The 14533-nt window shown below is 51.9% G+C and overlaps 1 protein-coding gene across 2 annotated transcripts in view; it reads left to right on the top strand.

Annotated features, from left to right (window-relative positions):
- The window catches only part of CHCHD6 (coiled-coil-helix-coiled-coil-helix domain containing 6), a 130419-nt gene that overhangs the window by 2143 nt on the left and 113743 nt on the right, over positions 1-14533 (top strand). For both annotated transcript variants that reach the window (XM_082414029.1, XM_082414028.1), the window contains exon 2: positions 14012-14120. In XM_082414029.1, the coding sequence (XP_082270155.1) occupies positions 14012-14120 (109 nt within the window). The remainder of the gene's footprint in view (positions 1-14011; positions 14121-14533) is intronic.

Here is a 14533-nt window from a genome sequence, read left to right as displayed (position 1 = left end):
TGCAAGGCAGTGTGAAAATTCTGTGACAGCCTCTAGCTGTCCTGACAGGGTGCTGGTGCCATGCTTAGTTCTACCAGAGATTGTTAAAACTAGAGGGAGCTTTGGGCAAACTCATCAGAAAGAATAAAGAACTTGTCTAGAGGCATACAGTTGGGGGCACCGCCCCATGCTCTGAGACCCCTTCCATCCTTCCATCCTTCCATCCTTCCATCCTTCCATCCTTCTTTCCATCCACTCGTGTGCCTGTTTTGAGAGGGATACCAGAGAAAGGAGGTGATGGCAGTGCAGTGTTTGGTGTAAGGTTTTTCCTGCTAGCAAAGTGACTCAAGGGTTGGGAAGTCCACCTTGTCTTTAAGCAGGTGAGTGAAAATCACTAGAAAAGATCATTGGATGAACCAAACGAGAAGTTAATTTAATAGAAGGTATAGAGGGTGTGTGCCAAAGAAGAACATCTGCCCGCTCCTTCAGAGAAAGTTAAATATTCTTTTTTTTTTTTTTAATAAATGTATTTATTTATGGCTGCGTTGGGTGTTTGTTACTGTGTACGGGCTTTCTCTAGTTGTGGAGAGCGGGGGCTATTCTTCGTTGCGATGCATGGGCTTCTCATTGCTGTGGCTTCTCTTGATGCAGAGCATGGGCTCTAGGCGCACTGGCTTCGGTAGTTGTGGCTCGTGGGCTCTAGAGCACGGACTCAGTAGTTGTGGCGCATGGGCTTAGTTGCTCCGCGGCATGTGGGATCTTCCCGGACCAGGGATCGAACCCGTGACCCCTGCATTGGCTGACGGATTCTTAACCACTGTGCCACCGGGGAAGTCTGAAGTTAAATATTCTTAAAGACCTCTTGTATTTAATGCCCCTGGCCTGGTCCTGGAAAGCATTCTAGTTTCCTTAAAATTAAATGCCAGGGCCTTGCTAGTTTGCATACTTATTTGCATAAATTTACATAGTGAGTTCAAGCCCTAATTCCGAGGAAGGTAAAAGAAATTTAATTAATGCAAAAAGCTGCAATTATATTCACCTGTTTTTCAGAGCAAGCATGTGTGAAATACATAAAGATTTCATTTCAACCAGTATGTTTCATCTCATCCTCCAGTAAGAGGAGGTACACACATGGCCACAACATCCTGCGGGTGACTGTCCCCTCTGCCCCTGCACAACCATCTTTGGTGACTCAGCTGAAGTTGGTTGCATGTCAACATGCAGACCCCTGTTCTCCAGCCTTTGCCTCTTCCAACCACTTGGCTCCCGCTCTCCTTCCCAGGTCACTTCCCAAGGCTGCTGCTCTAGCTGTGTCCCAGGCTCATTTCACCCTCAGGGCTATACCACCTTTACCATCATTCATTGCCATGGGAGGCAAGTCTGGACCACTGCTGAGGGGAAGGTCTCGGAGGAGGTCGTGGGACACAAGGGACAGCACCCCGTGTGCCCACACCAGAGAGGCCATGTGTCCCCGACGTGTGGGTACCGCTTCACCGCCACCTCAGCAAGTGCTCACTGTGAACTGGGCCTGGCCTGGCAGAGACTACAGGGGACAATGCACAGGGCCCTGCCTCATGGAAACCTCATCCCAGGAGGGGGAACTGACCAAGAGAAAGAGGCAGAAGAATAAGAAAGAATTGCAAGTGCCATGAAGAAAACAAAAAGGACGCGAAGAGTGATGGGGCTTCCTGCTCAGGGGGGCTGGTCAGACAATGCTGCTCGGATGAGGTGACGGTGATGACGGGCCTGGGCCAGCGGGGAGAGGCTTCTCTGCTCTGGGCTGAGTGGTTTCAGGGCACTGTGTCACCTGGTCCCCAGGCTGACCTCGTGAGATCTCATCCCCATGCAGAGGTGAGGAAGCAGGTTCAAGGAGGTGAAGGAACCCCCCCGTCACAGCGAGTTGGTGGTGGAGCTGGAAGCTCAAACTTTCCGGCTCCATAGCCTGTGTGCTTGGCAGCCACACAGAGGTTGGGATGGTGGAGAAAGTTGGCCAGGTGATGAGGGCTAGATGGGTGATGCAGGGCTGTTTACACGTTTCTCTGGAGGCAACATTGCGGTTCTCTATTCAGGGGTGGAGCTTTGGAAAGATTTTATCTGATGATAGTGACTTTCAAAAATGGCTTTATTGAAATGTATTTTACATGTAAAATTCACCATTTCGGGGATTTTTTAAAGCAAATTTACAGAGTTGAGCAACCGTCATTCACAGTGGGATTTTAGAACATTTACGAGGCCTAAAAAGTTCCCTTGTACCTATTTGCAGTCACTCCCCACTCCCACTCCCAGCTCCAGGTAATCACTAAGCCTTCTGCCTCTGTGTTGTTTGCGTTTTCTGGACATTTCTTGGAAATACATCATGTATCTTTCATGTCTAGTTCCCTTCACTTAGCACAGTGTTCTTGGTGTTCGCTCCTCCACGTTGTGGTATATATTAGTCGTTCCTTTTTATTGCCGAATAGCATCTCATTGTATGGATATTCTGCACTTTGTATATTCAGTCAAACGATGGATATTTGAGTTGTTTCCAGTTCTTGACTATTATGAATAATGCTGCTGTGAACATTTGTACATAAGGTTTTTTTGTGGACATTTGTTTTCATTTCTCTTGGATAGATAACGTAAGAGTAGAATTGATGGGTCATTCTGTTTATGACTTTGGTGAATTATTAGGTTTAACTTTTTGAGAAACTGCCAAACTGTTTTCTAAAGTGGCTGTACCATTTTCCATCCCCCTCAGCAGTATATGAGGGTTCCAGTTTCTCCATACCCTCACCAACACTTATCATCGTTTTGATTATAGCAATTCTAGTGAGTGTGAAGTGGTATCTCATTGTGGTTTGAATTTGTGTTTCCCTAATAACTATTCATGTTGAATGTTTTTTCATGTGCTTATTTGCCACCCAGATATATTTGTTTTTTGGTGAAATGTGTATTCAAATCTTTTGCCCACTTTTAATAGCCTTTGATGGTGGTGTTTGTCCTTTTTATTGAGTTATAAGCCCTTTATCATGTTACAATTTGCAGATATTTTTTTCCCAATCTGTGACTTGTCTTTTCTTTTTCTTAATGGTGTCTTTGAAGTGTAAACATTTGTAATTTCGATGATGTTTAACTTAGTTTTTTCTTTTAGTGATTGGGCTTTGGCATCATATCCCAGTAATCTTTGTCTAACCCAAGGTTATAGAAATTTTCTCGTATGTTTTCATCTAAGAGTTTTGGCTTTTATACTTAAGTTTGTCATCCATTTTTAGTTAATTTTTGTGTATGATGTGAAGTAAGGCTCTAACTCGTGTTGACAAATCACTCTGCCATTTTAGGGTGAAAGCAGCCATAGACAATATGTAAATGAATGGGTGTGGCTATGTTCCAGTAAAACTTTATTTATAAAATCAAGTGTTGGGTTGGATTTGGCTCAAGCACTAGAGCTTGTTGAACTCTGCTCTAAATCCATCTTTTTTTGTTTGAAATATTTAATTTTCTCAAACTACATTTGTTGAAAAGACTGTCCTTTTCCTGTTTGAATTACCTTGGGACCTTGGTGAACATCAATTGATCATAATCATAAGGGTTTAGGGTTTATTTCTTGACTTCAACTCTGTTGAGAATTCCGTTGATCTGTGTGCTATGTGTCTGTCTTTTTGCCAGTACAACACTGTCATGATTATTGAAGCTTTGTGGGAAGTTTCAAAATTGGGAAGTATAAGCCTCCAGTTTTGTTCTTTTTTTCAAGATTGTTTGGCTGTTTTAAGTCCTTTGCACTTCCACATACATTTTAAGATCAGTTTGTCAACTTCTGTAAAATGCCTGTTGGGATTTTGATGGGGTTTGTGTTGAATCTGTAAGATTACTCTGGGGAGAATTGCCATTTTAACAATATGGAGTCTTCCAATATGTGAATATGAAATCTCTTTTTAATTATTTAGATCTTTTAAAGTTTTTCTCAGCATTTTATACTTTCAGTGTACAAATCTTGCATTTCTTTAAAAATTATTCCCAAGTATTTTATTCTTTTTGATGCTATTATGAATGGAATTGTTTCCTTAATTTCATTTGTGGATTCTTCACTGCTAGCATGTGGAAATACAGTTGATTTCTACAGTTGATTTTTGTATATTGATCTTGTGTCCTGCAATCTTGCTGAACTCATTTTTTAGTTCTAGTAGGGTTTTTTGTGTATGTGGATTCCTTAGGATTTTATATGGGTAGGGGTCATGGTGTCTGCAAAATGAAGACAGTTTTACTTCTTCCTTTCCAGTCTGGATGCCCTTTCTTTCTTTTTCTTCCCTTGTTGCATTGGCTAGTATCTCCAGTACAGTACTGAGCAGAAGTGGTGAGAGTGCATGTCCTTGCCTTGCTGCTGAATTCAGGGAGAAAAAATTCAGTCTTCCACCATAGAGTATGTTAGCTCTAGGTTTTTCATAGCTGCTCTTTATCAGATTGATGATTTTATCTTTTAATATTCTCCATCACCTCTTCCTCTCTGTCCTTATATCCTGTTTTGCTTCTGTAAGCTTGTGGAGTGCAGAGACTGCTCTTACTTATTTGCTTCTGGATCATTAGTAGGTGCTTGTTGGATTACATGCTTGGATGGACGACTTGTTGATTGTTTTTACCCACGCTGGTGATCTGCAGCCTGAGAATCTTACTCTACTGCTTTTTACTCTTTCGAGGCTTCGATACAAACTTGTTCCACACGTGTGCAGCAAACTTCCTTTTATACCTTGCCGTTGCCCAGTGACATGCATCTCTAATGTCTCAGTGTGATATGCCTTATCGTGTTGCTTTACCTCACATCTTTCGTCTTAGCTCACTGCTTAGGGTTAGTGTGGAGAACAAGAGATCCCAGGGGACCTGGCCTGGAGCCCTGACTCTCAGAGGGGTATGTCTCCCTCCTTATGTGCAGGACAGGGCTGCTCTCAGTGCAGGTGCCTTGACAGACGTGGCCACGAGTCCTCCTCACTCTTCCCCTGCTCAGTGCTCTACCTGGCTGACTGTTTGGTGAGCGCCATGGATGGGCCACAACAGGAAATGCCAACTCAGAAAGCTGGGAGTCGGATGGCCCAGTTCTCCCCAGCTTTGCTGCGAGCACACATCTGTATCTGGGGGTGGAGTCTGGCATCGTGGCTTGGGTACCGGTCCCGGGGCCGGGCACTTTCCAGGTGGGTTCTCCTTGATGCTCCCAAAACACCACATCTCCCGCTACTGAGGAAACAAAGGAGCCGATTCTGTAGGGAAGCAGAGCACTTTTGGTCCCTCCACCTGGCCCGCAGCTGCTGAGGGTGAGGGTCGTCCTAAAGATGGGACAGTGCCCCTATCGCTCAGCTCGGGGCTCTCAGACTGACGTGTACACGGACAGCTAGGGCTTATCTGAACATCCTGTACATTTCTTCTGGGTAGTACTGCGGCGTAACCAGTGATGACATTTACCTGGTGTGAGAGCTCAGGTGACTCTCGGGTGTGTCTCTCATGTAAGATGAAACTCCATCCTGGTACCTGTGGCTGTGCACAGTGCAGTGTTGAAGATCTTTCTGTGTCAAGGATAAGCCGTAAAGTAACGTAAACGTAAGGAGGGTTGTTGACTTTGGCTCCTACTAGCTTCATCTTGGGTCCACTGCCTCGCTGGGAGGTCTTGGACCCCGTGGGTTCCACCCTGGAGGGAGGTCACCACATGTCTTCTGCAGCAGCCCTGGTCTCCAAGATCCCACCTGCCGTCTCTGCAGAGCATTGCCAGGTTCCGCCCTCTTGCCCTCCTGCGCTCCACCCCGGCCATCTCTTTTGTCCTCACTTGTGAGCTGTTGACCTCCGGGTTTTAAACACCCAGACCATAGGTGTCCCCATGCTGCTGGCCATGTCCCCTTGCAAGTCTCCTGGGCGCCTGTGATTCACTGCATCCCCCCGCTGCCTCTCCCACTCTCCCTGTTCCTGACGTGTGAAGGTCCATACAGCTGGTCCTCACGCCGGAAGCTGATCCCACGTGCCCTTTTCCTCTGCATCTAATGACAACTCTTGTGTCTTCCCTTCCAGCTGCTTCTGTTTAATCCTCTCCTCTTTATCCTCAGGAACTCTTGATCTCAGTCGGGCCCGCCCCACCTTCCCCTTGCCCATCTGATAAATTGTTCTTTCTCCCAACATGCTTGCCTGCCACAAATCTGTACTTCCTGGCGCTAGCAGGGTAATGTGTTTTTTTTTTTAAGTTTCAGCTATTTTTTTAAAATTAATTAATTAATTAATTTTTGGCTGTGTTGGGTCTTCGTTTCTGTGCGAGGGCTTTCTCTAGTTGTGGCAAGTGGGGGCCACTCTTCATCGTGGTGCGCGGGCCTCTCACTATCGCGGCCTCTTTTGTTGCGGAGCACAGGCTCCAGACGCGCAGGCTCAGTAATTGTGGCTCATGGGCCTAGTTGCTCCGCGGCATGTGGGATCTTCCCAGACCAGGGCTCGAACCCGTGTCGCCTGCATTGGCAGGCAGATTCTCAACCACTGCACCACCAGGGAAGCCCCGGTAATGTGTTTTTTAAAGGTACATTTTACTTTTGAGCAGCTCTCAGGCAGTGGGGATAAAATCCAGACAGTCCCAGTGGAGGTCCCTCCCTTCCAGGCCCAGCGGCCTCGCTCTCAGAGACGGCCCCCCCACAGCTGGTGGTGTCAGTGATCGTTCAGGGTTAAAGCTGAGGTGCGACCCGCTTACTTCCCACCCATACGTGCTTCCCGCTGTCTCCAGGTTCAATGCAGATTCCTGGGCCTGGCTCCTGAGGCCCTCTGTATGCTGGTGCCACCTTCTCCTGTCGCCGCCCGTCCCTCACTGAGGACATGTGCTGCCGTGCTGTTTCGAGCTTCTGTGCTCCTCTGTCTGCAGGGTTCTCTCTCCCTTCCTTGGCTAAATTCCTCCTTGGCCTAGCGACCAGTTCAGGGGTTCCCTCTGTGCTGTCGCTGGTCACCGTCCTGGGTTGGGGGAGCTCTGCCCCGTGAGCAGGACCTCGTCTCCTGGTCTCTGGCCCCAGCATGTGGCCCGGAACCGGGCTCAGGTCAGCAAGATCCTCGTTGAACAGAGGTTTAAGCTACTGGCTCCATATTTCTTGGATGAAACCATCAGCCCAGAAACTTTGTGGTATTAATCGACAACATTTAAAACTTGGAGGCTTTGCATCAATTCAAGTTTTAGTTTTTTGGGGGAAAAATAATTGAAAGTCTGGTCCACGTTTCCATGTGGCGACCCTTGGCTGGAGCTACGAAGTAGCCACCCTCTCTGGGGCTTTGCTGTCGCCTGTCCTTGCCACGTTGTCCTGGCACTGCTGCTTTGCTGCCAGGCCCGCCTCATTTGTTTTTGTCACCTGCCTGGCCCCGTGGGCGTCGGTGGTTGCCACCTTTTTGGGGGGGGCCTCCAGGACTCTTCTCGTCCAGATACTCGGATTTAAATCTGTGGATCTAATTTCAGCTCACAGAAAACTGAAGGACTAGCCAACAAAATCTCCACAGCAACAGCCGCAGGCAAAGCAGAGGAATCTTCTTAGAGTCACAGGAGGGCAGCGCCTCCCCGGGGTCAGGTGTCTGGGCCCCAGGGGCCGCTGACAGACGGGCACACGCCGGGTGTGGAACCCGCTGGTGCTCAGCCTGCGTGGAGGAGCCGTGGGCCAGGAAGGCCGAGGGCAGCAGGCTGCACTCGGCGGGGGCTCGGAAGGCGGCGCGTGCGTGGCCGCAGTGGCGGCCGTGCAGGCCTCGCTGGCTGCTGACTCGGGCCAGCGGCTTCTGCCCCCCCCCCCACCCCCCCGCGTGAGGACGTGAGGATGGTCCCCTGGTGAACACCAGAGGCTTCCTGACGCAAAGAGCAGTGCTTGGGAACCAGCCTCCACCTTGCGGCTTCTCAAACGTGTCTAGATGAGTAGCGTTCTCAGACGAGAAAGGTCTTGATTTTCGTACTGCCATTTCACTAATTCAAGTAGGCTGTCTGTTTTGTGAACACATGCGTGCTCCCCCTTCCACCTCCCACCCCGGGCTCAGTAAAGCACCATACGTGGCAGGAAAGGCGATTGGCAGATCGTGTTTGTCTTGGATTGGCCCTCCTGTGTGCCCGGTGACATGTCCCCTCGCCATGGAGTGGCTCCGCGTGGCTGCCAGCACTGAGCGTCCTCTCAGGGGCCCGGCTTTGGCTCCGGTCTTGGCCCCTGCACTTAGGACCCTCCGTGATCTTGGGTGAGTTGTGTCCCCTCCTGGTGCTCACTCCTTCGTCTGTGAAATGGGCTGGGCTTGGCTGGGAGCCTGGCAGGTGGAGGTGCTTGCGTACCTGGGCTGGGCTGTTTGCGTCACTATTTTTCCGTGGGAGCCCCTGTCACCCGCTGGGTTGAGTTTCTCCCGCAGCCCTGAGCTCTGTCGCCCCTTCCGGAGTGTGGGGACATTTCACTCTCTCTCCAGTCTGCCTGCCCCGGCGCTCCGATTCCTAATTTCTTACTCCAGATTTGCCACTCCCCGTGTAACGTGTCTATTTCCTGTGGATCGGAGCTGTGGGACAGACTCAGGACCCGCGCACACAGAGCAGTTCCGGGCTTAGGGAGGACGCGCCCTCTCCAGCGAGCGGCTGTCACCTGCCCCTCATCCGTTCCGTTAAGGCCGCAGGATGCATCTTATGTTTACATGCCGGCTGTCCCCATCTCCTTGTGAATCCTTGCAGGCTCTCCTAAGCCTCCACGAGCAGCGTGCCTCCCCTCCTCATGTAGGAACGAGGTCGCGCTGTGTGGACGGCGCTGCAGACCCCTCCGCTCGCCGCCCGTGTGCCCAGGTGCCGGGCCGCTTCACTGTGTGCTCCCCTCACCCCGCAGCGTCCTCCTCCTCCTGCCTCCGGTCCTCTGTGGGCTCAGCCCCTCGTCCTGCTTTGCCGACTGTCCTGTCTGCTCCCAGCGGCCCGCGGCCTCTCTCCCCTGTCGTCCCGGGCCCTCGGCGAGCAGAACCCTGGACTTCCCTGGGTGCTGCCCCTCTGTGCCCGTGCCCTTCCCCTCTGGAAGTCCTCAGCGCATGTCCTCCATGTGCCCGTGTTACCCCTGTCTGACCACGGGCCTTTGAGGACGATCTTCTCGCTGCCGTGTCTACACTCCACTGCACCAGTGCGCTGACGGCCCCGGGCCTGTGGTCAGTGTTACCTGGTCCGTGTGTTTGATGAGCACTGGAGCAGCTCAGTGTGCTGGGCGCTGAAGACACAGCAAGAGCCAAACAATCCCCGCTGCCTCGGAACCTGTGTCCTGGTGGGAGTGACGAGAAGCAGGTGCAATGGAGGGTGTTTTGTGAGGGGGGGTGGGAGGGGGGCACAGAGCCTCGGAGAAAAGGGAGGCCGGGAGAGGGAGAGGGGCCGCGGGGTCACGACCTCTCTGGTTGTCAGGACACGCAGGAAGGGTGTCTGTGGCCAAGACGCTGGGACCTGGCTGGGGTGGTTCAGCTTCCAGCGAGCTCGGCTCTCGTCCCTTCCCAGCCCTGCCCGCCTGCCTACGAGGCTGCTGAGCGGTGGCACCTCTTTTTCTCCCGTCCTGGGGGTGAGTCAGGGGAGCAGCCTTGGCCCTGGAGCAGGAGCCGGGCAGCCCGCCCTGCAGCTCGCGGCCCACGGCCAGTGCGCTGGCCTCCGCGCTGCTGCCAGGGGGACAGGCCATCATGCTAGCTGGCAACGCTGGCAGGGTGTGGCCCTGTGGTGACTGTGACCGGGCTCTTCCCCTCCGTTGGGTCGGGAGCTCTGCTCAGTCCTGCCACCTCTCCTGCGCCCAGAAATGGGTAAGGCCATGGCACTTTTAAAGCAGCGCCTTCTCCCCAGCCTTTTGCTCGTGGGGCGGCCGTGATACTTACAGGCCCAACTGGTTGACAAGGAAACTCTTTGGGAACTTGCCCTGAACTCAGCTGCTCTTGGGCGAGGGAAGCGATTTGGTCCCAGCCCTGGGGGTTAGGTCTCCAGCCGCGGCGCTTGTGGGAGGAGAGAACCCCTTCCCGGGCTCCACGTGGTTGGCGTGACTCGTGCAGGTGCCTGCCCCGGGCACCACAGTGCTGGCGGGGAAAGTCCGCCTGCACGGAGTCCCCGCGTTACTCCAGGCTGAGGGCAGGTCCCCGTCTGAGCCACAGGACGTCAGCCTTGGAGGGCGCTTTGAAGAGTCCGCCCAGTTAAACTTTGTGCGGCTTGCGGAGGAGGGAAAAGGCCTGCCAAGGTCACGGGGCCGCGTGCGGAACGGAACGGCCGGTCACAGTGCTCAGCGGCGACCCCTGACTGTCCGTGCTGTTGACTGGTTCTCGTGTTTTTACGCACCCGGCGTGTGCCTGGTGTGACGTAAGGCTGTTTGTACGTGGCCTGCCTTTCACGTGAGAGCCGGTGGTGGTGGTTCGCTCTGTGCCTGCTGCCCTGTGTGGTTCACCCCGTGTGGTCCTCACGAGTTGTTTCCGTGACACAGACGAATACGCTGACTCAGGCAAGGAGTCCCCTGCCCGAGGTCACACAGCTAGTAAGTTGCTTAGTTGGGATTCAAACCCAGGCCCATCTGACCCCAAAGTACTAATTCCTGAGCTGTGTGGCAGTCAGTCCAGCCTGCGGGGCCCCGTTTCCAGGTGCTGAACGGAAAGCTCTGGGAAGGTGAGGAAAGGGGTCAGGGACACACAGCTGGTGTGGGTGGGCTCCTCCTTCCCTGCACTGCGCTGGGTGGGGCCCTCCATCCGCTGACCACACAGGACTCCATCTGGCCGGCTGTGACGGCCCAGTGACCAGTGCGCCTGTGGCACCGACTTCCCAGACCCGTTTGGCTCTGGGGGCCTCCACTGTGGTTCTGTTGGTGCAGGGAGTACTGCCCAGATGGTGTTTACACACTACTGTGTGTGTGTGTGTATTTGTTGATTAAAAATATTACTGAATTTTGTAGCAATATTAAAAAATATTATAAATCTCCTGCCAGCGAGAAGCTTGCCAATGTTTTCCTTAACCCCTCACTCACCAGGCGGTGCGGTTTGGTGGGTGCCCCCCCCACCCCCGGGGCCAGGACTAGGAAATCAGAGCCCGATTCCCCTGTGCAGAACCCCCCGTAGCTTCCCTCGCCCTTGGGTCACATTTGGGCTTGGGATCTCGGTCTGCCTCTCCGGCCTGGTCATCTGGTCCAGCCTCCTCCTCACACACGCCTTTGTCAGGCCCTCGGACAGGCCAGACTCGGCCCCTCTCACAGGCTTTGCACTCATCCTCCCCTCTGCTCAGAACTAGATCCTTTTTCCTTGGATCTCAAGATGTGGTTGTGGCGGGGCCTCCTCCCTCCAGGGCGGTGGTCTCCTGTTAGTGCCATCTCCTCTGAGGGGTCTTCCTGCCACCCCATGTGCACCCGGCCCTGCCGGACTGTATTTTATTCTTTCCCAGCACTTACCACTAATATGCTTCACAGATTTTAAAGACATATTTTGAAATAGAGATCCCCTGTAATATTGATAGGTGGAAAAATCCACCTCTTACCCTTTCCCATCAGTCCCTGTTTCCCCCCTCCCCCAAGCCCAAGGCAGCCAATCTGGTTTCTGTCTCTAGAGATTTACCTGTTCTGGACGTTTCACATATGTGGGGTTATACAGTATGCGGCCTTTTGTGTCTGGCTTTCTTCACTGAGCAAGATGGTTTTAGGTTCGTCATGGTGTGTCCTGTGTTAGTAGTTCATCCCTTTTTATGGCTAATATTCCATTATTTTTGTTCACCTACCCATCAGTTGATGGATATTTGGGTTGTTTCCACCTTTGGCCATTACAGATAATGCTGATGTGAATGTGCACGTGCAAATTGGTGTGAATGTGTATTTGCATTTCTCTTGAGTGGGTAACCGGGAGTGGAATTGCTGGGCCTAATGGTGACTCTGTGTTGAACTTTTGAGGAACTTCCAGACTGTTTTCCACTGTGGCTGCACCATTTATTTGCCACCAGCAGTGTATTAGGGTTCCAGCTTCTCCACGTCCTTGCCAATACTTGTTACTATCTGACTTCTTGATTATAGACATTCTAGTGGGTGTGAAGTGGTATCTCATTGTGGTTTGAATTTGCATTTCTCTCATGACTAAGGATATTGAGCATCTTTTCAGTTGCTTATTGGCCATTTGTGTATCTCCTTTGGAGAAATGACTCTTCCGATTCTTTGCCCATTTTTAAATTCGGTTATTTTTCTTTGTATTATTGAGTTGTGGGAGTTCTTTGTGTATTCTAGATACATGTCCCTTGTCAGATATATGATTTGCAGATTCTGTGGCTTGTCTTTTCAGCTTACTTGGTTGTGTCTTTTGAAAAACAAAACTCTAATTTTGATGAAGTTCACTATATGTTTTCTCTTTGATTGCTCATGCTGTTGGTGGCATATCTACAAATTCACTGCCAAAGCCAAGGTCATAAAGATTTACGCCTGTGTTTTCTTCCAAGAGTTTCATTGTTTTAACTCCTGCATTTAGGTCTCTGATCCCTTTTGAGTCAGATCTTGTATATGGTGTGAGGTAGGGGTCTAACGTCATCCTTTGGCACATGGATGTCCAGCTCTCCCAGCACCATTTGTTGAAGAGACTATTCTTTCCCCGTTAAATGGTCCTGGCACCCTTGTCAGTCAGTTGAGCACAGATATATAGGTTTATTTCTGGGTTCTCAATTCTCTTCCACTGCTGTGTATGCTTTGTCTTCTCTTGTTCTATAATCGTTAATTAGCTATTTGATTTGTATCTGTCTTAAATACTAGAGGGACTCAATTATTATTATTATAATCTTTACCTGCTAAAAGAAACGTTCATGGTAAAAAACTGAAACACGGAAGTGCCGAAAGTGAACGTCCTGGCCTGCCTGCTCCTGCCCCGTGTGCAGGACATGCCCCAGGATGTCTGGTGTGTGCTCTGAGTGGATGCGTACGTGGGGAATGTGCGTGTGCCAGGGTCAACGTGTATATATCGCGGGTCTGCGTCTTTATAATTGTGTATCTTCTTTACGAAGTCGAGCTACAAAGTGTCCTCTGACTCTCACGGGTCAGCGGTGGCATCCTTCCATGGCAGGCACGTCTTACCTGTCCTTTCTCGACAATTCCACGGTGTTTCATAGGAGGCGCGCCATCATATGTCTGACCACTGCCTGTCGTTGCTGTCATGTTGTTTACTTCTCCTGTGCGAGTCCAGCGCCGCTGTGCACACACGTGGGAGCACTTTCCTCGCCTGGATCCCTGAGGTGGAGCTGCTGATGGTGGACTTCGTCCTCAGGTCATCTTAACGTCTCCCCTCGCTGTGCTTTGTGATGCCTTGCACATACTGGACACTTAATAAATATTTATTGATGTAAACTCTTAGGGGTTATTATTCTGGATTCATCCCTCGCTGGCTGTTTCATTTCAGTCACCTGTTTTATGACACCCTCTTACCCATTTCACTTCCTCTACAATGAAGGAAAGATTTGATTATCCAGTCGTCACTGGGGGAGCCAGGGTGAAATGAGTCAGGCCGTGCTGGATTTTCTGCTGTGACTGTGGCCCTGGTGGAACTCAGACGGGAGGGAGAGGTGGCCCCGGCCCTCAGGGTATGTACAGACCATTAGGTGAGGCCGGTAGAATGTGAGGCACTTCCTAAGAGGTGCGCCTGTTGTAACAGGGAAAGGATTGGGAGAAGTGGTCCTTAACTTGGGTGCTGTCTGGAAGAGCCCACCATAGAGGGACCCTGGGACGCCCACAGGGAAGGGTGAGGTTTGCACAGCTGGAGGCGTCCACCCTCTGTACAGGGTGGGGCTGCAGTGGTTCTCAGCAGAACGGATTCAGGGCAGGTGAGAAGAAGGGGAACTTGGGGTCCCCTGAGTGTGTGGGAGCAGCCGGGAAGCCAGTGGGGGACACGCTGTGGCCCGTGGAGCCCAGGCTGGGCGTGGCGTTGACCTGGCGGGTGCCAGGCCAGCACGAGAGGTTCCTGTGTGGAATTCCTTACGTTATTGGAGTTGGTCTTGAGGAATTAGTCTGCTCAGAAATCTGGGGCGTGGGTAGAGGGGAGTCTTAACTTCCAGAGGGTTCTGTCATTTAACTGTTCCCCTCAATCCTTCTCACAGCTGTCTGAAAATGTGGTCAACCGCATGAAAGATCCCAGCCAGCCTTCCAGAGCGGGGCCGCTGACCCCTTCAGCTGCCGCCCTGGGCTCCTCTGAAGGCCGGGAGAAAGGTAGGCCGGGGTGGCAGTTCTGGGCGGGGACGGAGTGGGCGGTCCTCCTGGAGATGAGCTGCCGGCTGAGCCTGTGGGCGGTGCATGACGTGAGCGCTTCCCAGGAGAGAGTGGCCCCCGAGCCGGGCGCTGCCTGTTCAAGGACTGCAGCGCCGTGTAGTCAGAGCCTCTGTGACCATGACCAGGGCCGGAAGTTCCCCGCTGTTCCAGCTTCTCCGCACGCAGGCAGTGAGTGGGTGACCTTGGCGCCAGCCCCAGAGCTCTGACCTGCCCTCACGCTCTGGGGTCCTGGCCCAGCTCCTGGGACAGTGCTCACGGGGCTTCCAGGAGGGTCGCCACCCCGTGCCCCCGGCTCCTTCCCCAGCTCGTTGCGGAGCTGCTGCCTGAGCCGGGCTGGAAGCGCCTTTGTTCCC

The sequence above is a fragment of the Balaenoptera physalus genome (genome assembly GCF_965194825.1).
Source record: "Balaenoptera physalus genome assembly, chromosome: 11".
NCBI lineage: Eukaryota > Metazoa > Chordata > Mammalia > Artiodactyla > Balaenopteridae > Balaenoptera > Balaenoptera physalus.
This window is presented reverse-complemented; position numbering and strand designations above follow the sequence as displayed.